General features: G+C 43.4%; 1 protein-coding gene across 5 annotated transcripts in view; it reads left to right on the top strand.

Moving 5' to 3' along the window:
• LOC109869372 (mannosyl-oligosaccharide 1,2-alpha-mannosidase IB) overlaps window positions 1-27,953 on the top strand; it is a 146,119-nt gene that overhangs the window by 75,201 nt on the left and 42,965 nt on the right. For all 5 annotated transcript variants that reach the window (XM_020459463.2, XM_031799179.1, XM_020459500.2 and 2 more), the window contains 5 exons: window positions 5,212-5,330; window positions 9,150-9,230; window positions 17,700-17,794; window positions 17,909-18,032; window positions 24,127-24,220. In XM_020459463.2, the coding sequence (XP_020315052.1) occupies window positions 5,212-5,330; window positions 9,150-9,230; window positions 17,700-17,794; window positions 17,909-18,032; window positions 24,127-24,220 (513 nt within the window). The remainder of the gene's footprint in view (window positions 1-5,211; window positions 5,331-9,149; window positions 9,231-17,699; window positions 17,795-17,908; window positions 18,033-24,126; window positions 24,221-27,953) is intronic.

The raw sequence follows: 27,953 nt of genomic DNA, 5'->3' as shown, positions 1-27,953 counted from the left end.
ATGGGGTTGAGGTCAGGGCTCTGTGCAGGCCAGTCAAGTTCTTCGACACTCGACAAACTAATTCTGTATGGACCTCGCTTTGTGCATGGGGTCATTGTCATGCTGAAACAAGAAAAGGCCTTCCCAAACTGTTGCCACAAAGTTGGAAGCACAGAATCATCTAGAATGTCATTGTATGCTATAGCGTTAAGATTTCCCTTCACTGGAATTAAAGGGCCTAGGCTTGTGTGCGGCTACTCGGCCATGAAAACCCAATTTCATGAAGCTCCCAACGAACAGCTCTTGTGCTGACGTTGCTTCCAGAGGCAGTTTGGAACTCTGTAGTGAGTGTTGCAACTGAGGACAGACGATTTTACATGCTATGTGCTTCAGCACTCGGCGGCCCCGTTCTGTGAGCTTGTGTGGCCTACCACTTCGCGGCTGAGCTATTGCTGTTTCTAGACATTACACTTCACAATAACAGCACTTACAGTTGACCCGGGCAGCTCTAGCAGGGCAGAAATTTGACAAACTGACTCATTGGAAAGGTGGCATTCTATGACGGTACCACTTTGACAGTCACTGAGCTCTTCAGTAAGCCCATTCCACTGCCCATGTTTATTTATGGAGATTGTATGTCCGTGTGCTCGGTTTTATACCTGTCAGCAACAGGTGTGGCTGAAACAGCCTAATCCACTAATTTGAACGGGTGTCCATATACTTTTGTGTCTATATATAGTGTAGCTAGCAATGAGCTAACGAGTTTGCTAGCTGGCGCAGCACATGTTGAACAATTTTTGTTTAAACTGGTCAGAGAGAGGTCTGGGTTCACTTCAGAAATTGTTTTCATTGACTTCCAAACCATGTACCAGCCCTGATTCCAGTATTTCTTTATACAGTGCTAGTTTGGGTAATGTTTCTTCTGTCCACCTTGAACACGGTTTCCACAGCACTGACAGCTGTTTTGTTGACATGACAACTTCCCAAATCTTTGATTGGATCATGTGACAAAAGCATTCGTTTTGATTGGCTGTTGCTTGCAACTAGTTACACAAAGTTGAAAAGTTTCAATTGGATGCAATCAAGTTTATTAGTTGCAGGCGGGGTGTTTCATGGAGCAATTGAGAAGCAACTGTGTTCCAAGCAACTAGAATTGTGTGCAAGTTGCGTAGTCTCCCGGGTGGCGCAGTTGTGCCATCAGCGCCAGCTGTGCCATCAGAGACTCTGGGTTCGCGCCCAGGCTCTGTCGTAACCGGGGGCGACCAGGAGGTCCATGGGGTGATGCTCAATTGGCCTAGCGTCGTCCGGGTTAGGGAGGGCTTGGTCGGTAGGGATATCCTTGTCTCATCGCGCACCAGCGACTCCTGTAGCGGGCCGGGCGCAGTGCGCGCTAACCAAGGTTGTCAGGTGCACGGTGTTTCCTCCGACACATTGGTGCGGCTGGCTTCCGAGTTGGATGCGCGCTGTGTTAAGAAGCAGCAGTGCGGCTTGGTTGGGTTGTGTATTGGAGGACGCATGACTTTCAACCTTCGTCTCTCCCGAGCCCGTACGGGAGTTGTAGCGATGAGACAAGATAGACAACAATTGGACACCAAGAAATTGGGTAGAAAAAGGGGTAAAAATTCAACAACAACAAAAAAAAGTTGCGTCGTACCTGCAGCTTAAGGCATCCGGCAGGCATCCTCTTGTCATTGTTGATATCTTGACTCTCTAGTTAACCTTAACAGTAAATAATAGACAGTCAGAAAAAAACTTTGTAAATCCTCATTGGGATTCTCAGCTTCACTGAGAAGGCAGGGCGCTGAATGTCATCTCAAACACAGTGGCAAGCAAGACTCCGATCAAGCCCTCTGTGTTGTTAACAGACCCAGTGTGTTCTGTTTACAATCTCTGGTGTTGTAGTCCTGTGGAGCTAACAGCAAACCCTTTGGGAAGAGAGATATGACTTAAAGCTTAAATCCAGTCATTAGTATATAACCAGTTGTGTTCTTAGTGGGAGGGAGCCTGAATTGTCTCTGGCTTGGCCAGCGTTTTGGTTGTGTGGCGCCGAAAGAACCCCCCCCCAGTCAATCTGTGTATGTAGGGTCATGTCCTCAGTGAAAGGCCCAGTCAGAGATGCTCATAGGAGCCGGCTAATGGACAGATGGTCCTTTGTAGCTCAGGTGGTAGAGCTTAGCGCTTGTAACGCCAGCGTAGTGGGTTTGATTCCCAGAACCACCCATAAGTCATGCGTGCATAAATTTGACAATGACGCTTTTGGCAAAAGTGTCTGCTAAATGACATATGATATTGTTATTATACTGTAGATGTTGCAGCAGCAGATGTTCCAGTGCAGAGCCAGTCATTTGGTGGTGGGCGGAAGGAGCAGAGCGTGGTCTGAGTTGGCCATGAGGAGATTGGCTTCCCTTACTCCACACTGATCATTAAGCCAGACCCACATGCTGTTTACTCAGGAGGAACAGAGAGGGTGAGCTGTTGGAGGGATGCAAGAGAGGTGAGAGGAAGGGGTTAGGGAGAATGCAAAATGTGTAGAGGGGAGTGTCAAAGAGCAGAGTGGGAGAGATTGCTAGATAGAGGGGGCTGAGAGGAGGCTTTGGCATGGACTTGGTCTCAGCTTCAGCGCAGTAGCTGTCTGGTTCTCCCTCAAACTCCCTCTGCACTGGGCCCAGGGTCTGGTCTGTCTGAGTGGAGCTATCCCTCCCCCTCCATTTCCCCCCCTCACACACACACACACACCCGCCAGTTTATTAGACTGAGAAAATGAGTGAATAATGAAACATCACGTTCCTTGCCATGTGTGGATTTATACTGGAGCGCTAGGAAATCTGTCACCCAATGAAATTGGCAGAGGAGAGGGTAGGGAGGAAGAAAGTAGCTGTTATGATTATTCCCCAAATAAACCTTATCCAGGACAATTTGTATCAGATTAACAATGTCTGCCATCTTTAAATACTTCCAGGTATAAATGCCAATCCAGCTTCATTTGATATGATTGGCCCAATTTGAAATGTTGTAAGTGGATGTTGATAAGACTGATGAAGTGACAAGTACAGAGGGATGATAGGAGGCATGGAGGACAGATGGAGGGAGGGATTAGATGGATTAAGATGTTGAGATGAAAACGATGTAAACCATACATCATGGCCGTCTCAGATCTCAACCCAAATGAACTCTTTTGGGGGGGGCCTTACTGGGCTCATTGCGACTCCTTGTGGCAGGCCGGGCACCTGCAAGCTGACCTCTGTTGTCAGGTAAGTGGTGTTTCCTCCGACACATTGGTGCAGCTGGCTTCTGGGTTAATAAGCGGGCGGGTTTGGCGGGTCATGTTTCTGGGGACGCATGACTCAACCTTCGCCTCCCGAGACCATTGGGGAGTTGCAGCGATGAGACAAGATCGAAATTGGGGGGGGGGAAATGGCAGTGAGTCTGTTCTGCTTCCAGGAGGGCCAATCTGTCCAGATCCCAGGCAGGCCAGAGTCTCAGCCTCAGCCAGCCAGCCCGGTGGGTGTATTTTTAGAGTGATTTAGGACTGCTGTCTGTAGTGATAACACTGCAGCTCCAGCAGAACTACAGCCTGGCTGGTTCTCTCCTCATTAGGGTTCACCAGCAAAGCCACATACACAGTTAACAGCATGTATTAAAGGTGCAGTGAAATGCATGCAGAGATGTAGGTATAGTACTAGAAATGTATCAAAAAGAGCAACAGTATTACAGCTCTACCATCAAACTGAGCTGCAGTATTAAGATGTAGTATTAAACTAAGGCCGCTTCAGCGGTATTAAACAGAACTACAGTGATAGAGCTTTGCTGTTAGTTAAAGTGAATTATAATGACCCACACTCACCACCCTGGGCAGACTGCATCACTCCCTTGGCCTGTGGTCACATTGAGGGAGGGGAGGAGTGTGAGTGGTTTGGCTGTCAGTCGTGTTTTAATGAAGATCCCTGCTAGCCGTAATGGCATCTCTCTCGCTCTCTCCATTGAAGGTGCTCTCCCTCTCACTCATTCAGCCTTCACAGTGACAGGGGTAGGTGGGTCGTAGTGGAAATTGTAAAGTCATGGTGCATCCTAGAGATTTATAAACCATAGGCAACCCAATTTGAAGAAGGTGATACTCCGATCATTGGCTGATCGCTCCTTAATGTCCATGCTAAAATGGGATCCAAAGTCACGCCCGCTGTAGGGGCACAGCACCTCTTACTTTTAGAGGGACCAAACCTACTTTTAGGGGGACAACACCTCCTACTCTAAGGGGGACATTATACAACAAACCAGGAGTGTTCCCTGACCAAGTGACCTGGGCCAAGAGGAAAAACTCTTGGCCCAGGAGTTCTCTCCAAAGAATGTAAGAGGGGCGCTGCGCCACTATTTAAAACATTTCTATGTTATCATTTAAGGCCAGGCACCACACCCTAATACAGTGGTTCCCAAACTGTGGGGCGCGCCCCTGTACTCTTGAAAGTTGTTGTAGTAGAATGCACAAGGGGCAATTTCGGAATTGGGTAGTGCATCATGAGTTTTCCTCTTGTCATGTCAGTCATTGCATACCTTAGAACTATTTAGAACTTCATAATGTTTTTTAGCTAGGTTATTTTGCCCATAGAATTTGTTGTAATGTTTGAGTCACTCAAATATCACATGAATAAACATTAGGCATGGCAAAATGTATACAATGGCAAGAAAATTTGCTTTAAAACTGCAACATTTTCTCTCTGCCAACAGTTTGTCACGAACAGTGCTTGTGCCCATATAAATAGACATGGGGAGTGCGGGATGTTCCCCAATGCTGGAAGTGGAGCCGCGGGATGTTCTCCAATGCTGGAAGGGTGGCCTGAAAGTTGGAAACCCTGCCTTTTAATCGTTTTTTTGCACTAGATTGCAGGAACTGGGGGAGAACTGCCACGTTCCAGGCCTCCCACTTTTACAGGACTCTGCAGCACCACCTTGTTAAAAAATCCTGGGGAGAACCCTGTGTGGGTTTCATTCATTTTACATGGGCCACACATACTGTGTGTATCAGGGTTCGGGTCAATTCCATTTAAATTCCAGTCAAAATTATTGAAATTCTACATTTTCCTTATTGATAAGAATTGGAATTTCAATGTTCTACCTGAATTGACTGGAATTTAAATGGAATTGACCCCTAACCCTGATATATATGGCAATAAGGACCTTTGGTTGCATTATTTATTGTTACATGAGACCCTAACCCTGTGTATGTCCTCTGTCTAGGTAATTCCCAGATGGGGGCCACCATAGTAGACGCCTTAGACAGCCTGTACATGATGGGACTTCACGACGAGTTCAAGGACGGACAAGAGTGGATAGAGCAGAACCTGGACTTCAGCGTGGTGAGTAGAGCACAAAACCTTTGTTTCTGTACTTCAGTAGTGAAAACTCTGTACTTTGCCACCTTCTGGCTTGTAGTCTTCAGTGCCATATAAGCATGTGGTAGAACCTTCAGAGAACCTAGAACCAACAACAACAACTTGCTTGATGCCACTTATACCTTATTCAGATCTACTATCAACCACACAGACGGGGCTCTAGAGAGTCCGCCAAGCTACGGACAGAGGGCTCTGGTTTTTATTCCCTGTCCATTAGTGAAGCCTTTTGAGACATGAGGAAAGGAGCGTCTAGCGTTGCTGTGATGGAGGGAGAACTGGACACACTGGTCGGAGTCATGGAAATGATGTGGGCAGGGAAAGTGTTTCAGACCACATAAAGGGCAAATGGACTGCAATCAGTACACCCCTGACTGAGACCCCTGTCTGTTTCTCTGCCATCTCCCCTCTGTCTTGATTCTCTGTTTTACCCCTCTCGCTCTCTTTCAGGCTAGGGTTATTAAAGCCCTGCAGATGTAATAACAGCACAGGTGGGGTGTGAATGTTTGACAGGCTGACACTGTGGAATGTAATTCACCTCTGGACTGCTCCGGTCAGCTCTGGGGTAGAGGGAGAGAAGGAAAAGGAGGATTGTGGAAGATGGAGAGAGATGGGAGATGGATGAGAGAGATCGAGGGGAGGGTGAGAGAAAAAGAGGGAGGATGTTACTGATCTATGTTTACATCAGGGATGGGCAACTGGTCGGCTCGTGGACCCCCCTTTTGAAGGCCCTCGGATCAACCCCAGTTGGGGTCTCAATTTACTGTTGTAAGTTGGAATAGTATATTACACAAGGTGTTATTTATAAATGCGTCCGCACGCATGACTGCCTCATGCCGCTTTGGATTAAAGCATCTGCTGAATGGCATATACAGTGCATTTGGAAAGTATTCAAAGTAAGTATTTTACAGCCTTACTCTAAAATTGATTAAATAGTTTTCCCTGCCTCATTAAGCTACACACAATACCTTATAATGACAAAGCAAAAACGGGTTTTTGACATTTTTGCAAGTTTATAATACATTTTTTTTTTACTTTTAAAAAAAAACTAAAAAAAACATTTACATAAGTATTCAGACCCTTTACTCAGTACTTTGTTGAAGAACCTTTGGCAGTGATTACAGCCTCGAGTTTTGGGTTTGAGACTACAACCGTGGCACACCTGTATTTGTGGAGTTTCTCCCAGTCTAGATCGGGTTCAAGTCCGGGCTCTGGCAGGACTACTTAAGGACATTCAGAGACTTGTTCCGAAGCCACTCCTGCATTGTTGGCTGTGTACTTAGGGTCGTTGCCCTGTTGGGAGGTGATCCTTTGCCCCAGTCTGATGTTCTGACCCCTCTGGAGCAGAGTTTCATCAAGGATCTCTGTGTACTTGGCTCCGTAAATCTTTCCCTCGATCCTTCCATAGTCTCCCAGTCCCTGCCGCTGAAAAATATCCCCACAGCATGATGCTGTCACCACCATGCTTCACCGTAGGGATGGTGCCAGGTTTCGTCCAGACGTGACGCTTGACATTCAGGGCAAATAGTTCAGTCTTGGTTTCATCTGGCCAGAGAATCTAGATTTTTTTTTCTGTGGAAATTTATATAGACAGGTCTGTGCCTTTCCAAATCATGTCCACTGGTGTACTACAATCAAGTTGTAGAAACATCTCAAGACTGATCAATGGAAATAGGATGCACCTGAGCTCAATTTCGAGTCTCATAGCAAAAGGTCTGAATACTTATGTAAATAAGGTATTTCCGTATTTTTTTTATATGCAAACATTTCTAAACCTATTTTTGCTTTGTCATTATGGACTATTGTGTGTAGATTGATGAATTTGTATGTAATCAATTTTAGAATAAGGCTGTAATATAACAAAAAGTGGAATAAGTCAAGGGGTCTGAATACTTTATAAATGCACTGTATATTATATTGTTATTAGTATTATTGACACTGCGGCAGCAGTTCCAGTGCAGAGCCAGATAAGTTGAATTTTGGTGGTAGGCCTGGGAGTCTGGAGCAGAGTGTGGTCTGAGTTAGCCACGGAGGGGATTGGCTGCCCGGACATCTCACTCTGTTTACCCAGGAGAAACCAAGAAGGTGAGATATAGAAGGCATGCAAGAGAGAGGGGTGAGGGAGAATGAAAAATATGCAGATTGGAGAGGCAAAGAGGATAGTGAGAGATTGCTTGAGAGAGGAGAGCAGAGGCTGAGAGGAGGCTTTGGCTGGCTGTCTGTCTGGTTCTCGCTTATAAACTCCCTCACCAGACCACATAAAGGGCCAATGGACGACAATCAGTACACCCCTGACTGAGACACATGTCTGTTTCTCTGCCTGAGCATCTCCCCCTCTGTCTTGATTTTCTGTTTTACCAGTCTCTCTCCCTCAACCTCGCTCGCTCTGGCTAGGGTTATTAAAGCCCTGCAAAGGTAATGACAACACAGGCGGTGTGTGTTTATGACAGGCTGACCCTGTGGAATGTAATTTACCTCTGAACTGCTCCGGTCAGCTCTGAGGGAGAGGGGTAGAAAAGGGATGCAAGGATAAAATATATATATAACGCGTGTGTTCGCGTAATGCGCGTGTGTGTGTGTTCAGAGGCTTTAACACACACACACACACGCGTGCGCAACGTGTGTGTGTGTTAAAGCCTCTAATAATTAATGATTAAATAGCTGCCATGTTGGTGTGTCCTTTGTAGTGAGTCATCGAAAGCTGGATGGCTCCTGTAGTGATGGATGACTCTGAATGCAGTCAGATTTAATTGACACGACTGAATTAATGTAGTCTGTTAGTCAATGCTGGGATCGGAATGAATAAACCTGAGTTTAAAGTCAGATTTGAATGGATAGCGCTGTGGGAGATGAATTAGGCCTAGTACATGATGTCCCACTTGGATTTGATTAACCTGATTTTAATATGGAGTAGCATTCCTCATTCACAATTTAAAATGTTTTAAAGGAAAATTCTGACATATGTTAAATGTTTCATACAAGATTCCTTTGAATATGAAAAGCCACATCGTATTTCAAAGGAGTTGAAATACTGCAGGGGTAAGGAAAGAACATTTCTGACTTCTCACGTCTACTTTGTATGAAGTCTTTCAGTATTCTCATTCTTACACATTGTGTTTACAGGAGTCACATGAATGACATGAATTGAGACACCTGAATGACTGTATGATTGTTACGTTTCTGATTTTCTGCATAACCAGAATGACTTATAGTTACTGCGTTGAGGTTTTCAGTCACCTGAATGACACTTCTCTTTTTTGGTACTGTGTGGTGTGTGTGTGCGCGCACATCACCCATATGGCAGCTACCATATTTTGTGTTGTGCAGTAGTGTGCATAACCTGACCAACCGCAGACTTTCTAACACAGGATGTTTTATGACGGCGCTCTGCACCTGGCTCCTAAATGTCGTTGGAAATGGGTAGCGGAGCTGACTGAAGGTGGATTCTGACAGGGCTGCCCCCCCCTCCGCACTCCACCTCCACTCTCCCAGGGTGACAGTTGGATTTACAGCCCATTCAGTTTGTTCGAGAGAACGTTGAGGGTATTACACAGGGAACAGTGGTAGTGGTAGTACTTGGAAAGGTACATTTCTTATTTTTTATTAGTCTGACATATGAATTTGGTGTTGGTCTGAATAGTAGGCTAGTTGAATTTAGGAATGTGTGCCATTACAAACTGCTGTTAGTGTTACTGTGCAGTATATAGGATGTGTTTTTGGTGCAAGGCTGCTCTGGCAGTACTGTGCTCTGTCTCTGATTGATCCCCCTCTCCTCTGTTTCCTCAGAACGCTGAGGTGTCTGTCTTCGAGGTCAACATCCGCTTCATTGGAGGACTGCTTGCCGCCTATTACCTCTCAGGACAGGAGGTAACTATTCACCTGGGATTAGTTTACACTGTGTGTCTGCAAAGGGGGGAGTCTTTGCTGTGTGTGTGTCAATTGTGGGAGGCGGGGGAGGGTTTACTTTGTGTGTGTGTGTGTGGGGGTATTTGACAGGCTGTTGATGAAGCACCAGACTTTGTTCAGCTGAACAGAATGCAAAAGAGGTAGAGAAGCAGAGGCAGGGGAGAGCACAATGAAAAATAGGCTCAGATTAGGAACGCAAAGGGAGTGAAAGCAAGGAGAGGAAGAGAAAGGGGGATAGAGTCTTTCATTAGCCATCTGGGGAGTGATGGAGGCCCACAGGTTAGAGATGGTCGCCTGGGAAATAACACTTGAGGTGCACCATGTTAATGAACACACACACCTCCCAACATTCTTATCTGCCCTCTAGCTCTAATGAAAATGACCACAAATCCTCCTCTTTTTCCCCTCTTTCTGTCTCTCTCCCCTGCGGTATCAGTCATCCCCCTCTCCCTGCTCCTATTAGAGGAATGCGAGTGGTGGAATTGAGCTCCAGCCATGCATTTTGGCCTCTCTGCCGGCTCCACGCTCCTCGTCTAACAGGAGCAGATCTCTGGCCGCGCTCCATGCTCCCTCTTAATGCTCATCTCTCCTCCCCTCCTTTCCTTCACTCGCTTGCTTAACTTCCACTGTCCTCTTCTCATTCACTCTCTGACGTTACTCTCACCTCTCCCTCTTTCCCCCTCTGAATAAATGGTGATAATTTTGCAGAGGCTGGAGTATTGGTGTGGTAGGGAATCAGAGAGATGTTGCGGCTGTTTGTGGTAGGGAATCAGAGATGTTGCGGCTGGTTGTGGTAGGGAATCAGAGAGATGTTGAGGCTGGGTGTGGTAGGGAATCAGAGAGATGTTGAGGCTGGGTGTGGTAGGGAATCAGAGATGTTGTGGTAGGGAATCAGAGATGTTGTGGTAGGGAATCAGAGATGTTGTGGTAGGGAATCAGAGATGTTGTGGTAGGGAATCAGAGATGTTGTGGTAGGGAATCAGAGATGTTGTGGTAGGGAATCAGAGATGTTGTGGTAGGGAATCAGAGATGTTGAGGCTGGTTGTGGTAGGGAATCAGAGATGTTGAGGCTGGTTGTGGTAGGGAATCGGAGAGATGTTGCGGCTGGAGGAGTGGTGTGGTAGGGAATCATAGATGTTGAGGCTGGAGGAGTGGTGTGGTTGGGAGGGGTGATATCGTTTGTCCATTGGGTTATAGCTCTTTGAGTACTTTATTCCATGTGTGTGTGTGCATGCCAGAGAACTAGCCCTGCCATGCAGTGATGGATGATGTGTACTCCTCTGCTCTCCCCCTCTCTCCTCTTCTTTCCCTTCTTTCTCCATTCGGTCTGTTTCATTACTTTATTTTTTTCTCTCACAAACTCCTTCACTCTGCCCCTCCTTCTTTCTCTCCTGAAAGGTGCGTGGTCCTCTGGGATATGTAGTTTAGGTGAAAGGTGCTAGCGCCTCTGGTAGGGCTGGGCAATATTGACTGAATTTAATTTAATAGAATATATGTTTTGGTGCGATATTCAAAATGCCTGTATCGCAAGAATTGTTTATTGTATTTTTTCATGGCCATTTACAGTGGTTCTTCCTTTAAAAGTTGTCGTACTGCAGCACAGCATGCAGGCTGCCGCAAATTTCTATGGCACGTTATTTAACCTTTCTAGCGCAGGCGTTCCGCTCGTGGAACCCCTCGACAACATCCAGCTGAAAAGGCAGCGCACAAAATTCAAAAATATATTTTTTAAATATGTAACTTGCACACATTAAACGGTAACAATACAGCAAATGAAAGAAACATCTTGTTAATCTACCCATCGTGTCTGATTTCAAAAATGCTTTACAGCGAAAGCACAACGTGATTACGTTAGGTCATAGCCAAGTCAAAAAAACACAGCCATTTTTTCAGCTAAAGATCGTCACAAAAAGCAGAAATATAGATCAAATTAATCACTAACCTTTGATCTTCATCAGATGACACTCATAGGACATCATGTTACACATTACATTTATGTTTTGTTCGATAATGTGCATATTTATATCCAAAAATCTCAGTTTACATTGACATGTTACCTGCAGTAATGTTTTGATACCAAAACATCCAGTGATTTGCAGAAATACTCATAATAAACATTGATAAAAGATACAACTGTTACTCACAGAATTAAAGATAGACTTCTCCTTAATGCAACCGCTGTGTCAAGTCAAAGGGAGCCTTGAATAGAACAGACCATATGGGATTGATTTTTAGAAATGTAGCTTAATTAATTTGAATACTGTTTTTTTCTATTCCAAGAAAAATTGAAATATATTTCTTACTGTAGCTGTGGTACTGTAGGCCTAAGGGTTTCCGTTAGGAAGATATGGCACTGGACAACGTGTTTCTATTCCAAGAAAACAAAAATACATTTGTTACTGTAGCTGTTTTAGCGTAACTTACTTATTGGCATAAAGGCCTGCTTAAATATACAGTACATCAATCACTCATTAATTTGTGCATGTCATCACACAGCATGCAAGTCATCCATGTCTTTAATTACAGTCAAGCATTTTAGTTATAAACTAAATAAGAAAGGTTTTAATTTTACAATCACGGCTAAAACTATTTAATTGAGGGTTTCAGGTAGGAAAATATGGTGCTGTACAACGTGACCGGTCGGGCGTAGGTCTAGGCTACTAAAGTGACTGCGAGTGAAGAGCAAATTAACCCTTACATTTCCACATAAAAATCTGATTTATAAAGACCAGTCCCCATGCTCTGTCATTCAGTGATATTTATTCCCTCCATCTGCATTTTGAATTAGTCTTTTTATCATTCTTTTATTAACGAAAGCATAAATATGTTGATGAGCAAATACGGTACAATATATGCTTGATCCAACATTTTCCGGTTGCATGAGGTTTAGAGTTAGAAATGTACAACTTTAGAGTACTTAATACATTGCAAGTTGGGGGCGATTTATTTTCACACCGACAGTAGCCGAGCTATTAGACTATCCTTTTATAAAGGTTGAAGTCTATTGTCTTGCTAATAGCCCATCCATGGGAACCTTGTTTACAGAATTCACAGCCTGCTACGCTTGTGAAAACAAAATGCCTCCAGCTGTCCATCACTACTGTAAATAAAAACACAGCATCTACAGTGCTACACATATATTATTGAATTCGATAGAAAAAATCAATTGCACATAATTTCCCATTTTATACTAACAAGTTGTTGCCATGGTGAATAATCCAATAATAATTGGTATGGCACAGCTCTCGGATCTCATTAAGAGGTGGCTTCTGAATGAAAATACTTGCAGATCAATAAAATGTCCCTGTAGATCTAATTAAGGATTCTAAATTAATATCTAAGGGGCATTTTTCGTTAGGGCAAATCTGGTCTGTGATATTGATTTAGAGATGTAAAACGTTACAGAGAAATATCTAAGGGGCTTTTATACAATTACAATGCTCCCCCTCCCCTCCTTCTTGGCAAGTGTATTGTCCTGCTAATAGTCCATCATGAGTGGATGGCCTCTTTTGTATTCCAATGTATTGAATGAATGTATTAATTAGTAATTTACCATTCTCAGAGTGGAAACGTTGTTTGCAGAGTTCACAATCTCTTTTTCTAGTCCTCTGGTTACAGTCCTAACCCTGGAACGGGTAGCTAGCTTGATGAGAACTTTGTCCATTTTGTCTGTTTTCTTTGGTCGCAATGTCATTTATTTTTATTTTTTATAAATAACACAGTTACCATTCAAAAATTAGCTAAGGGGGGAGTTTGGGGTGAGGAGTACTTGAAAGGTGTGACTTGCAGTTTACAATAAGCCATAAGTATACATCAGATTGCCGATTGTCCTCACTTTGATGCTATAACAACATACTGTAGCACCATGACCAGGATCTCTGTTCATTTAAGTGAGCAGATTAAGGCTTTCAGGAAGAACAGATAATTATCTGTCAGTTCATAAACCATGTGCCATTGAATCGCGACATCTCAAATCTCTTCCCAACTATTTTGCAATCTGCACAGCTGTCATTTTTTTTGTCCTTAAATGAAACGGGGGTATTTTTATTTATCACAATTTTCTTTAATCAATTATAGTCTTTAATGCAGGGCCCACAGACAAGTTCCTTACTTTTCCTCCCTTCCACTTGATAAAGGTTCCAATTAATAACGTGTGTTTTTTTTAATCAATTAGTATATCTAAGTTTAACCACACTATTTGTTGTATTATTTGTTTAGTCTTTTCTGGTGGATTAAGCTGAAATTGCAACCAATTTTCTATGGCTTGTTTAAAAAATAACTACCTTCATCAGCAAAGAAGGACTTTCTATAGAGGGGCTATCAGTCTTTCACACTGTGGTAAATAAAAACAGTTTGCTATTTAGAATGATTTATTTCTGTTTTTAGAGGGAGAGAAACCAAAAGCCCACCATGCCTATTTTTCATAAATTGTCATTCCACATGTCAAGTGTAATTCCCCCATTGTATTTACCCAAGTTCTCTCTTAACTCCAGGACCACTGACAGTTTGTCATTGTTGCCTGATGCACAAATCTAGTGCCAGAGAAGAGAGGACTCTTATACTGAAAACGCCTCCATTAATTTATGACAAGATAGTCATTTTGTGCCACAATTTAGAGTACTGATAGATCAGCGTTCTAACTCCCCCTGTGGTATTGTGGTGCAATGACAGAATGCCTCTATCTACCACGAACGGCGGAGCAAGCTTGAAACCTTTAAAGGAAGAACCACTGTATGTCCGCTTGTTCATGTCTTTTTGGTCTCATCACCTTTCGCTTCATTCTTTGCTGTGTGCACCTTCCCATTTATACACGCACCAAGCCCCTCCCCCAAGACCAGAGATCACTTCTTCCTCTCTGACAAGTGGTTTCAACTCACTATTTCTAGTTGAGTTTTTGGTCCAACAGAATGGGTCATATGGAGACTGAAACATGCATGGTTCTGGTTGACTTGAAAGCCATATCAGTGATTGCAAAAAAGCAGATTAAACTATTTTGATTAAATAATTACGTTATTAGTGGGTCTTCTGGGTAAGGGAGGCCTATATTTAACCTAGGTATAACTTCACAAGCACTGAATTCATTTGATTATGGCTGACTTAGAAATGCAGTGAATTTTATATTTTAATTGTATAACGAAGCTTACTTAAAGAAACATTTTAAAAGATCAATGTATATATTGTGACACGACCATAAGAATAAGAAATTACAATAAAATTAATACAAATATCCTAGTGTCTTGTATATGTAGATTAGGTGAAAGGTGCTATTGCCTCTGGGATATGTAGTTTCGGTGAAAGCTGCTGGCGCTCTACTGTTTAGACAAGGAGGACAACAGCTAACAGCCTGTACAGAGTAATAACCTCTTCGCAGAGAGAGAAACAATGGGGGGAGCGAGCGATGGTGAAGCAAGAGAGAGACTGGGGCGGGAAACACAGAGAGCAAGCTGATTGCAGAGAGAAAACAGAAGAAGGGAGCAGGTCTTGTAATGTAAGATAATGAGCTGGGACACTGACACACTGCAGCTGTCTCGACAATACATATTTTTCCTTCCTTTCTCCCTCCCTCCATCTTGCGTGCTCTCCCTGGTTTATCATGTATGCTGTGCTCTACTTTGCTATGTCTTTCAGTTTGGTGCTGTGAGCCGAGGCTGTGTCTGTCTCGCTGGGGAGCGCTTGACTCACTTTCATATGGTCAAACATGGAGCCCATCAAATGCAGAACACCGCTCCCTCTGTCACACTGGCCGGCTGCCATTGCACCGAGGGAGGGAGGGACTGCATATGAATAGTATGGATGTGAGAGACTCAGCTAGGTCATATAGAAGATAATCATGCAATTTAATTGGTTAAATTGGATGGCATACAATCTTGATTGGCTAGAATGGCCTGAGCTCAGGTAAAACCACAGCTCAATTGCTTGATTAGTAAATTCAGTCACGCAGTCGTGGATAAATTCCCAAGAACACAGTCCCATGGTTTTCCAAGCTTGTTTCTGAGGCCTGATACCATAGAATATAGTATATGACAAATAATAAAGGAATGACACAGGATTAAGTTAAACAATAATTAGCGAAGTAATAAACAGTGTAAACCCCATAGAGGTAGAATCGTGAGTTGACCTAATCCTGTCTCTCCCTGGAGCCTTTGAGGGCCTTCTTCCTAAACAGGCTCATTCACCAGATTTCACAGTATACCTTCTGATCATTTTATGGGACTCCATTACATGTACACAGTGGCATACTCCCCCAGAGAGAGAGATGACGGAGAGTGTGTGTGTTTGTGTGCCTCAATGTGTGTTAGGGCTGCACAATTAATCTAATTCACATCGAAATCAAAATATTGACATGTGCAGAGATCCAAATCGCATGCAGTATTATGAAACGCATTTTAGCCGGGTGTAATGTTCGTTTTTATAGTTAACTCAGTTTTTCCCACACACCAACGCCATGGCACTCAAGTACTGCAGTTTCTCCTCCTATAGATTCACTATGTTTGCGTGCTGTTCTGTTAGGTGAAATGCGAACACGAACAATGCTACTTTCCACTTTTTGCTTCCTATTATAAATAATTATAAGTAATGATTTTAACAGTTTACCCAAGTGTTTTGATCTGTATTGCATGTGAAATTGCATTTCATTTTTTTGCCTAGATCGTTGTTTGTTATAGTGTTTTTATTTTTTATTGTGTGTGCTCCCTGGCAGGCTGAGTGGTCCTGCGGGTCTATCCCAGTGAGACCAGGGCTCATATACTCATATGTGTAATAACAGGATCAGCTCCTAAATTAGAGGATAGGTGGGAGCAGCAGATTAGTCAGCACTACGACCAGCCAGCCAGAGTTCCAAATCTGCAATCTGGGAATACTGCCGACTGACCCGGCCTACCAACCTGGCCTCACAGCTAATCATGATAGAGAGATGGAGAGAGGGAGAGCTTGTTAACCAATGAGAGTCAAAGCTAGGGTGGTTCTTCTAAGCTGTATGGAATTGTTTTAAGAAATTCATAGTAAGGATAATTAAGCTATTTGATTTAATGTAGCTATTTGACCCCTGAAGTACACTACATGTACCAAAGTATGTGGACACCCCTTCAAATGAGTGGATTCCGCTATTTGATTCACACCTGTTTCTGACGGGTATATAAAATCGAGCACACAGCCATGCATTCTCCAAAGACAAACATTCACAGTAGAATGGCCTTACTGAAGAGCTCAGTGACTTTCAACGTAGCACCATCATAGGATGCAACCTTTCCAACAAGTCAGTTTGTGCAATTTCTGCACTGCTAGAGCTGCCCCGGTCAACTGTAAGTGCTGTTATTGTGAAGTGGAAATGTCTAGGAGCAACAACAACTCAGCCGCAACGTGGTAGGCCACACAACTCACTGAACAGGACCGCCGAGTGCTGAAGCGCATAAAACTTGTCTGTCCACGGTTGCAACACTCACTACTGGGTTCCAAACGGCCTCTGGAAGCAACGTCAGCACAATAACTGTTCATCGCAGGCATCATGAAATGGGTTTCCTTGGCCAGGCAGCCGCACTTAACCCTAAGATCACCATTCGCAATGCCAAGCGTCAGCTGGAGTGGTGTAAAGCTTGCTGTCATTGGACTCTGGTGCAGTGGAAACGCTTTCTCTGGAGTGATGAATCACACTTCACCACCTGGCAGTCCGACAGACAAATCTGGGTTTGGCGGATGCCAAAAAAATGCTAAATGCATAGTGCCAACTGTAAAGTTTGGTGGATGAGGAAACATTGTCTGGGCTGTTTTTCATGGTTCGGGCTAGGCCCGTTAGTTCCAGTGAAGGGAAATCTTAACGCTACAGCATACAATGAGATTCTAGATTATTCTGTGCATCCATCTTTGTGGCAACAGTTTGGGGAAGGCCCTTTCCTGTTTCAGCATGACAATGCCCCCGTGCACAAAGCGAGGCCCATACAGAAATGGTTCGTCTTGATCATTGTAGAAGAACTTGACTGACCTGCAGAGAGCCCTGACCTCAATCCCATTGAACACCTTTGGGATGAATTGGAACGCTGACTGCGAGCCAGACCTATCGCCCGACCCCACTAATGTCCCCACAACAATATTCCAACATCTAGTGGAAAGCCTTCCCAGATGAGTGGAGGCTGTTATAGCTGCAAAGGGGGGACCAACTCCATATTAATGCCCATGATTTTGGAATGAGATGTTTGTCGAGCAGGTGTCCACGTACTTTTGGTCATGTAGTGTAGTTGTGCATTCTTCATGCGTGTGTGTCCGGTTATTCTAGTGGTCTCTGAGAAGAGATCTGAGCCTCCTGTAAACCAGCTTTGTGATGTTTCTTTGTCCCATGTAAACTCTTGCTGTCTGCTGTATTGTTACGTCTCGTAAGTATGTTTCCTCTCTTTTTGAAGCTTTTTCTCAACTTTCATTCGCCCTCTCTGTCTCTAGGTGTTTAAGGTGAAGGCGGTTCAGTTGGCTGAGAAGCTGCTCCCAGCCTTCAACACTCCCACAGGCATCCCCTGGGCCATGGTCAACCTCAAGAGGTCAGTCTCGGATCACAACGCAACCCTAGATCTACGTCCCCAACTGCAACAATCTCATTTCAGGATGATTCTGTATTTAATGATTCAAAGTGTGTCTGTTCTCCCTGTGTTCAGTGGTGTGGGTCGTAACTGGGGCTGGGCGTCAGCAGGCAGTAGTATCCTAGCAGAGTTTGGAACCCTCCACATGGAGTTTGTCCACCTCACTTACCTCACCGGGAACCCTGCATACTATCAGAAGGTGAGACACCTCCTTAGTACCGGTGTGTGTGTCAGAGTGGGTGTCTGGTAGCCTGAGCAGCCGCTAGTGGGCTTTTTTAATCTCCACTATCATCTGGGCTTGTTGTGTACAGAAGGTAATGCACTCTTTTCCCCATGTGACCGGTTTGTACATTAAACATTCTCCATTCAGGCTGCAAGGCTTCGATTTCCTCAACTAGATTTAATGGCGAGAAGGTGGAAAAAAACAGGGGGGAAATACAATTTTATTTGCCATATGCGCCGAATACAACAGGTGTAGCCCTTAGCGTGAAATGCTTACTTACAAGCCCTTAACCAACAATGCAGTTTGAAGAAAATAGAGTAAATATTTAAATGTTTTACTTTATTTAGTAACACAATAAAATAACAATAATGAGGTTATATACAGGGGGTACCGGTTAGTCGAGTTAATTTGTACATGTAGGTAGTGGTAAAGGGAATATTCATAGATACAGTGCCTTGCGAAAGTATTCGGCCCCCTTGAGCTTTGCGACCTTTTGCCACATTTCAGGCTTCAAACATAAAGATATAAAACTGTATTTTTTTGTGAAGAATCAACAACAAGTGGGACACAATCATGAAGTGGAACGACATTTATTGGATATTTCAAACTTTTTTAACAAATCAAAAACTGAAAAATTGGGCGTGCAAAATTATTCAGCCCCCTTAAGTTAATACTTTGTAGCGCCACCTTTTGCTGCGATTACAGCTGTAAGTCGCTTGGGGTATGTCTCTATCAGTTTTGCACATCGAGAGACTGACATTTTTTCCCATTCCTCCTTGCAAAACAGCTCGAGCTCAGTGAGGTTGGATGGAGAGCATTTGTGAACAGCAGTTTGCAGTTCTTTCCACAGATTCTCGATTGGATTCAGGTCTGGACTTTGACTTGGCCATTCTAACACCTGGATATGTTTATTTTTGAACCATTCCATTGTAGATTTTGCTTTATGTTTTGGATCATTGTCTTGTTGGAAGACAAATCTCCGTCCCAGTCTCAGGTCTTTTGCAGACTCCATCAGGTTTTCTTCCAGAATAGTCCTGTATTTGGCTCCATCCATCTTCCCATCAATTTTAACCATCTTCCCTGTCCCTGCTGAAGAAAAGCAGGCCCAAACCATGATGCTGCCACCACCATGTTTGACAGTGGGGATGGTGTGGTCAGGGTGATGTGCTGTGTTGCTTTTACGCCAAACATAACGATTTGCATTGTTGCCAAAAAGTTCAATTTTGGTTTCATCTGACCAGAGCACCTTCTTCCACATGTTTGGTGTGTCTCCCAGGTGGCTTGTGGCAAACTTTAAACAACACTTTTTATGGATATCTTTAAGAAATGGCTTTCTTCTTGCCACTCTTCCATAAAGGCCAGATTTGTGCAATATACGACTGATTGTTGTCCTATGGACAGAGTCTCCCACCTCAGCTGTAGATCTCTGCAGTTCATCCAGAGTGATCATGGGCCTCTTGGCTGCATCTCTGATCAGTCTTCTCCTTGTATGAGCTGAAAGTTTAGAGGGACGGCCAGGTCATGGTAGATTTGCAGTGGTCTGATACTCCTTCCATTTCAATATTATCGCTTGCACAGTGCTCCTTGGGATGTTTAAAGCTTGGGAAATCTTTTTGTATCCAAATCCGGCTTTGAACTTCTTCACAACAGTATCTCGGACCTGCCTGGTGTGTTCCTTGTTCTTCATAATGCTCTCTGCGCTTTTAACGGACCTCTGAGACTATCACAGTGCAGGTGCATTTATACGGAGACTTGATTACACACAGGTGGATTGTATTTATCATCATTAGTCAATTAGGTCAACATTGGATCATTCAGAGATCCTCACTGAACTTCTGGAGAGAGTTTGCTGCACTGAAAGTAAAGGGGCTGAATAATTTTGCACGGACAATTTTTCAGTTTTGGATTTGTTAAAAAAGTTTTAAATATCCAATAAATGTCGTTCCACTTCATGATTGTGTCCCACTGGTTGTTGATTCTTCACAAAAAAATACAGTTTTATATCTTTATGTTTGAAGCCTGAAATGTGGCAAAAGGTCGCGAAGTTCAAGGGGGCCGAATACTTTCGCAAGGCACTGTAATAAACAGCGAGTAGCAGCAGTGTAAAAACAAAGGGGGCGGTCAATTCAAATAGTCCAGGTGGCCATTTTATTAATTGTTCAGCAGTCTTATGGCTTGGGGGTAGAAGCTGTTAAAGAGCCTTTTGGATCTAGACTTGGTGCTCCGGTACCGCTTGCCGTGTGGTAGCAAAGAGAACAGTCAATGACTTGAGTGACTGGAGCCTTTGACCATTTTTTGGGGCTTGCCTTGACACTGCTTAGTATAGAGGTCCTGGATGGTAGGAAGCTTGGCCCCGGTGATGTACTGGGCTGTATGCTCTACCCTCTAGCTCCTTACGGTCGGATGCCGAGCTGTTGCCATACCAGGCGGTGATGCAACCTGTCAGGATGCTCTCAATGGTGCAACTGTAGAACTTTGAGGATCTGGGGGAACCATGCCAAATCTTTTCAGTCTCCTGGGGGGGAGGGGAGGTTTTGTCGTGCCCTCTTCGTGACTGTCTTAGTGTGTTTGGACAATGATAATTTGTTGGCGATGTGGACACCAAGGAACTTGAAACTCTCGACCTGCTCCACTACAGCTCCGTTGATGTGAATGGGGGCGTGTTTGGCCCTTTTCCAATAGTCCACGATCTACTCCTTTGTCTTGCTGACGGTTGGCCCGTCAGGAAGTCCAGGATCCAGTTGCAGAGGGAATTTAGCCCCAGGGTCCTTAGCATAGTGAGGAGCTTTGTGGGCACTATGGTGTTGAACGCTGAGCTGTTGTCAATGACTAGCATACTCACACAGGTGTTCCTTTTGTCCAGGTGGGAAAGGGCAGTGTGGATTGAGATTGTCATCTGTGGATCTGTTGGATCGGTATGCAAATTGGAGTGGGTTTAGGGTATCCAGGATGATGGTATTAATGTGAGCCATGACCAGCCTTTCAAAGCACTTCATGGCTACAGATGTGAGTGCTACGGGCATTAGTCATTTAGGCAGGTTACATTCACTTTCTTGGCCACAGGGACTATGGTGGTCTGTTTGAAATATGTAGGTATTACAGACTGTCAGGGAGAGGTTGAAAATGTCAGTGAAGACACCACTTTCTACCACCATGCTAGAGTGGCTAATGCTTAGGAATGCTAGTCCTAGGTGTTGCATACCCCGTTATCGCTATTAAATGTAGTTCAGGAGGAAATCAAAGCCTTTGCAGCCTGATGGGATAAAAGAAAGATGAATGAACCGGTCGCCGGGGGACACGAGTGTATTACTGACTGTAAAGTCGTAGCCAAAAGTTTTGAGAATGACAAAAAATTATTTCCACAAGTTTTGTGCTTCTGTGTCTTTAGATATTTTTGTCAGATGTTACTATGGAATACTGAAGTGTAATTACAAGCATTTCATAAGTGTCAAAGGCTTTTATTGACAATTACATGAAGTTGATGCAAAGAGTCAATATTTGCAGTGCTGACCCTTCTTTTTCAAGACCTCCGCAATCCGCCCTGGCATGCTGTCAATTAACTTCTGGACCACATCCTGACTGATGGAAGCCCATTCTTGCATAATCAATGCTTGGAGTTTGTCAGAATTTGTGGGTTTTTGTTTGTCCACCCGCCTCTTGAGGATTGACCACAAGTTCTCAATGGGATTCAGGTCTGGGGATTTTCCTGGCCATGGACCCAAAATATCGGTGTTTTGTTCCCCGAGCCACTTAGTTATCACTTTTGCCTTATGGCAAGGTGCCCCATCATGCTGGCAAAGGCATTGCTCGTGACCGAACTGTTCCTGGTTGGTGGAGAGAAGTTGCTCTCGGAGGATGTGTTGGGACCATTCTTTATTCGTGGCTGTGTTCTTAGGCAAAATTGGGAGTGAGCCCACTCCCTTGGCTGAGAAGCAACCCCACACATGAATGGTCTCAGGATGCTTTAATGTTGGCATGACACAGGACTGATGGTAGTGCTCACCTTGTCTTCTCTGGACAAGCTTTTTTCCGGATGCCCCAAACAATCGGAAAGGGGATTCATCAGAGAAAATGACTTTACCCCAGTCCTCAACAGTCCAATCCCTGTACCTTTTGCAGAATATCAGTCTGTCCCTGATGTTTTTCCTGGAGAGAAGTGGCTTCTTTGCTGCCCTTCTTGATACCAGGCCATCCTCAAAGTCTTCGCCTCACTGTGCGTGCAGATGCACTCACAGCTGCCTGCTGCCATTCCTGAGCAAGCTCTGTACTGGTGGTGCCCCGATCCCGCAGCTGAATCAACTTTGCGAGACTGTCCTGGCGCTTGCTGGACTTTCTTGGGCACCCTGAAGCCTTCTTCACAACAATTGAACCGTTCTCCTTGAAGTTCTTGATGATCCAATAAATGGTTGATTTAGGTGCATTCTTACTGGCAGCAATATCATTGTCTGTGAAACCCTTTTTGTGCAAAGCAATGATGACGACACGCGTTTCCTTGCAGGTAACCATGATTGACAGGGGAAGAACAATGATTCCAAGCACCACCCTCCTTTTGAAACTTCGAGTCTGTTATTCGAACTCAATCAGCATGACAGAATGATCTCCAGCCTTGTCCTCGTCAACACTCACACCTGTGTTAAAACTTCTTAAGGTATAGGGGGCCGCATTTTCACTTTTGGATAAATAGCGTGCCCAATTTCATCTTCCTGCCACTCATGCCAAGAATATAAGATATGCATATTATTAGTAGATTTGGATAGAAAACACTCTGACGTTTCAAAAACTGTTTGAATCATGTCTGTGAGTATAACAGAACTTACGTAGCAGGCAAAACCCCGAGGACTAACCGTTCAGAATTTTTCTTTTTTTTAGGCCTCTGTTCACTGAGTTCTCATTGGCAAACGATATTTCATAGGAACTTGTTTTCAGTTCCTACCGCTTCCACTGGATGTCACCAGTCTTTGGAATTTGGTTGAGGTTATTCATTTGTGCAATGAAGAATTAGGGCCAACTAAGACTGCGTAACACTGTTGAGAGTTGCGCAAGACTTGAAAAGTAGCTTGGTTTGTTGTGTTCCTGTATTGAACACAGATAGACCCGTCTTCAATTTGATCGATTATTAACATTTAAAAATACCTAAAGTTCTATTACAAAAGCAGTTTGAAATATTTTAGAAAAGTTTATAGGCAACCTTTGAAATATTTTGTAGTGACTTGCGCATTTTGGAAGCTGTTTTTTTCTGGATCAAACGCAACAAATCTACATTTTGGATATATATGGATGGAATGAATCGAACATAAGGACCAATTGTGATGTTTATGGGACATATTGGAGTGCCAACAAAAGAAGCTTGTCAAAGGTAAGGCATGTGTTATTTTATTTCTGCGTTTTGTGTAGCAGAGTTTAAATATGCTACCCTTTTTGTTTACTGTTGTGCTATCATCAGATCATCAGCTTTTTGCCTAAAAGCCTTTTTAAAATCTGACATGATGGCTGGATTCACAACGAGTGTAGCTTTAATTGAGTATCTTACATGTGTGATTTAATGAAAGTTAGATTTTTATATAAATTCATTTGAATTTGCCGCACTGCATATTCCCTGGTTTTTGGCCAAGTGGGACGCAAGCGTAACATTTAAAAATACCTAAAGTTCTATTACAAAAGTAGTTTGAAATATTTTGGAAAAGTTTATAGGCAACTTGTGAAATATTTTAACAAGAGAATCACTGACATGATGTCAGCTGGTCCTTTTGTGGCAGGGCAGAAATGCAGTGGAAATGTTGTTTGGGGATTCAGTTCATTTGCATGGCAAAGAGGGACTTTGCAATTAATTGCAATTCATCTGATCACTCTTCATAACATTCTGGAGTATATGCAAATTACCATCATACAAACTGAGGCAGCAGACTTTGAAAATTAATATTTGTGTCATTCTCAAAACTTTTGGCTACGCCTGTACACATCAAGCCCAAACGATGGTGGAGATCTATAAAGCCCACTAGTGGCTTTCCAGGCTTAGTGTCTGTGTGTTCTCCTGGGTAAGAGAGATTCATGTCTCCTCTAACCCTGTCAGGTGATGCACATACGGAAGCTGCTGGCCAAAATGGACCGACCCAACGGGCTCTACCCAAACTATCTGAACCCTCGTACCGGCCGCTGGGGCCAACGTAAGTACCTGTTGTCTCTCACTTCATCAGAGAATAATACTGACAGGTGTGTGTGCCTGTGCTCACCACTGTGGGCCGCTAGGCTGTGCAAATGACTGTGTGTGAGTACTGGGTGTTTTTGGAGCTTTAATAAATATGTATAATTAGAAGCTGTTGGCGGGAGGCATCTTAACTAATTGTTAATTACCCTGACTTAGACAGAGCAGTTTAATTACTGTTTCTACATCTCACTGCTCAACCTGACCACGCACCCACACACACACGCCAGGGTTTCTATTGTGGCACAGGAAAACGTGACCGGGAAGATTATAATTTACCGGCCATTTGAGAAATGTACCGGACCCATAAGCATTGGATGTATAACCCATTAGGGTGTCTAACCATGGTGCTCAGAAATACAGAAATCACATTTAGATTATGGTAATTCATCTGAACCTCTTGAGACTATGGAGCAGTATTTTCATTTTTGGAAAAATAACGTTCCCAAAGTAAACAGGCTATTTGTCAGGACAAGATGCTAGAATATGCATATAATTGACAGCTTAGGATGGAAAACACTCTAAAGTTTCCAAAGCTGTAAAAAATATTGTCTATGAGTATAACAGAACTGTTATTGCAGGCGAAAGCCTGAGAAAAATCCAATCAGGAAGTGACTCTTATTTTGAAATCTCTGTGTTCCTATGCCTCCCTATTGAGCATTGAAAGGGATATCAACCAGATTCCTTTTTCTATGGCTTCCCTAATGTCTACAGTCACAAGACATAGTTTCAGGCTTTTATTTTGAAAAATGAGCGTGAACGTCAACATTGCGTCAGTGGTCAGCTGGTGGCTCTGAGTGATTTGTGCGTAATAGACAAAGGCGGCCATTGCTCCTCTCGCTCCTACTAAGAAGCCAATTGTCTCGGTTGATATATTATCGAATAGATATTTGAAAAACACCTTGAGGATTGATTATAAAAAAACGTTTGCCATTTTTCTGTTGATATTATGGATCTAATTTGGAATATTTTTCGGTGTTGTCGTGACCGCAATTTCCGGTGGATTTCTCAACAAAATGTGAAGAACAAACGGAGGTATTTCAGCTATAAAAATAATCTTTATGAATCAAAATGAACATTTGCTGTCTAACTGGGAGTCTCGTGAGTGAAAACATCCGAAGCTCAACAAAGGTAAACGATTTAATTTGCTTTTCTGATTTTCGTGACCAAGCTGCCTGCTGCTAGCTGGACATAATGCTATGCTAGGCTACCGATAAACTTACACAAATGCTTGTCTTGCTTTGGCTGTAAAGCATCATTTCCAAATCTGAGATGACAGGGTGATTAACAAAAGGCTAAGCTGTGTTTCACAATATTTCACTTGTGATTTCATGAATATAAATATTTTCTAGTAAGATTTTTTTGTCTGTTGCGTTATGCTAATTAGTGTAGTTGATTACAATTCTCCCGGATCTGGGAGGGGTAGTTCTAAGAAGTTAAAACACAACATGCAACTCATGTAATGAAGCAGCCAATAAAACAGAATTTTCAAACATTTGCCAAAATGCAATTTGCCAGAAAACACCATTCTGAACAGCGCACCTGATAGCGGTTCCATATGTCATCGAGATTTAAAATCTATTTTAGAAACTTTGTGAGAATCTACAGATACAACAACTCGGATGGGTTGCTAATACAGTGCATTCGGAAAGTATTGCAACCCTTTGACTTTTTCCACGTTATGTTACTTTACAGTGTTATTCTTAAAATATATATATATATTCTCCCTCGTCAATCTACACACTAACCCATAATGACAAAGCAAAAACAGGTACTTTAAAAAAATAACAAATATGAAATTTACATAAGTATTCAGACCTTTTACTCAGTTCTTTGTTAAAGCACCTTTTGGCAGGGATTACAGCCTCAAGTCTTCTTGGGTATGACGCTACAAGCTTGGCACACCTGTATTTGGGGAGTTTCTCCCATTCTTCTCTGCAGATCCTCTCATGCTCAGTCAGGTTGGATGGGGAGCGTCGCTGCACAGCTATTTTCAGGTCTCTCCAGAGATGTTCGTTTGGGTTCAAGTCCGGGCTCTGGCTGGGCCACTCAAGAACATTCAGAGACTTGTCCCGAAGCCACTGCTATTTTGTCTTAGAGCTTCCTGTTGGAAGGTGAACCTTTGCCACCTGGTCCTGAGCGCTCTGGTGCAGGTTTTCATCAAGGCTCTTTCTGTACTTTGCTCCGTTCATCTTTCCCTCAATCCTGACTAGTCTCCCAGTCCCTACCACTGAAAAACATACCCACTCCGTGATGCCACCACCACCACCATGCTTCACTGTAGGGATGGTGCCAGGTTTCCTCCATACGTGACACTTTGCGTTCAGGCCAAAGAGTTCAATCTTGGTTTCATCAGAGCAGAGAATCTTGTTTCTCATGGTCTGACAGTTCTTTAGGTGCCTTTTGGCAAACACCAAGCGGGCTGTGTCATGTGCCCTTTTAATGAGACGCCGGTCCGTCTGGCCACTCTACCATAAGGGCCTGATTTGGTGAAGTGCTACAGAGATGGTTATTTTTCTGGAAGGTTCTCCTATCTCCGCAGAGGAGCCCTTTCAGTGACCATCGGGTTCTTGGTCACTTCCCTGACCAAGGCCCTCCTCCCCCGATTGCTCAGTTTGGCCTGGCGGCCAGCTCTAAGAAGAGTCTTGGTGGTTACAAACTTAAATGATTCCTTTTAAGAATGATGGAGGCCACTGTGTTGGGGACCTTAAATGCTGCAGAAATGTTTTCAAACCCTTCCCCACATCTGTGCCTCTACACGATCCTCTACTGACAATTCCTTCGACCTCATGGCTTGGTGTTTGCTCTGACATGCACTGTCAACTGTGGGACCTTATATAGACAGGTGTGTGCCTTTACAGATCATGTCCAATCAATTGAATTTACCAAAGGTAGACTCCAATCAAGTTCTAGAAACAACTCAATGATGATCAATGGAAACAAGAGCTCAATTTCGAGTCTCATAGTAAAGGGGCTAAATACTTATGTAAATAAGGTTTTCTAAAAACCTGTTTTTGCTTCGTCATTATGGGGTATTGTGTGTAGATTGAGGGGAAAAATGTATTGAATCAATTTTAGAATACGGCTGTAACGTGACAAAGGGAAATGGGGTGGGAATACTTTTCAAATGCACTGTGTGACTAGGCATGTGCCTTTGGCTTCTGGACAACGAAATTAAGGTTGATATGAAAACCAATAGATCAGGAGAGCAATGGCATAGCGGTGGGTCCAATAGGGAAGTAAATGGAAATAAAGTTGCCAAGATTATGTAATTACTCCTGTCTATACAGAAATAAATAAAATACGATTTTATATGATTTTGAGAAGTGACTATTCCACGAAAATGTGCATGTGAAAATCAATTTGATCTTCCCAAACTTGAAACTCTTGCGCCATCTATGAAATCTTTATAAATTAATTGCCTAAACATTTCCATGGTCACATTTTGCCTGTACATTGGTTCCTCCTTTAAAAGTCGCGAGCTTACACTGCGGGACTTAGAGGTACCCAGCGCCACGGCTCTAGATCACCACAAGGGGGAGTTAGAGCACTCATTATGCATTTGGGTCCCAAGGTTTTTATATGACCAGCTACGTGAGCCACGAGTCCCTGGTGGCTTTCTTCAGCAAAGATGGCTGACAAAACATTACCGTGGAAGCAAATGTAAATAATTATAACATCTTAACGAGTCAAAA

This window comes from Oncorhynchus kisutch, linkage group LG2, assembly GCF_002021735.2.
Source record: "Oncorhynchus kisutch isolate 150728-3 linkage group LG2, Okis_V2, whole genome shotgun sequence".
Lineage (NCBI taxonomy): Eukaryota > Metazoa > Chordata > Actinopteri > Salmoniformes > Salmonidae > Oncorhynchus > Oncorhynchus kisutch.
The sequence above is the reverse complement of the archived record's forward strand: the minus strand, read 5'-3'. Positions and strand labels throughout refer to the sequence as shown.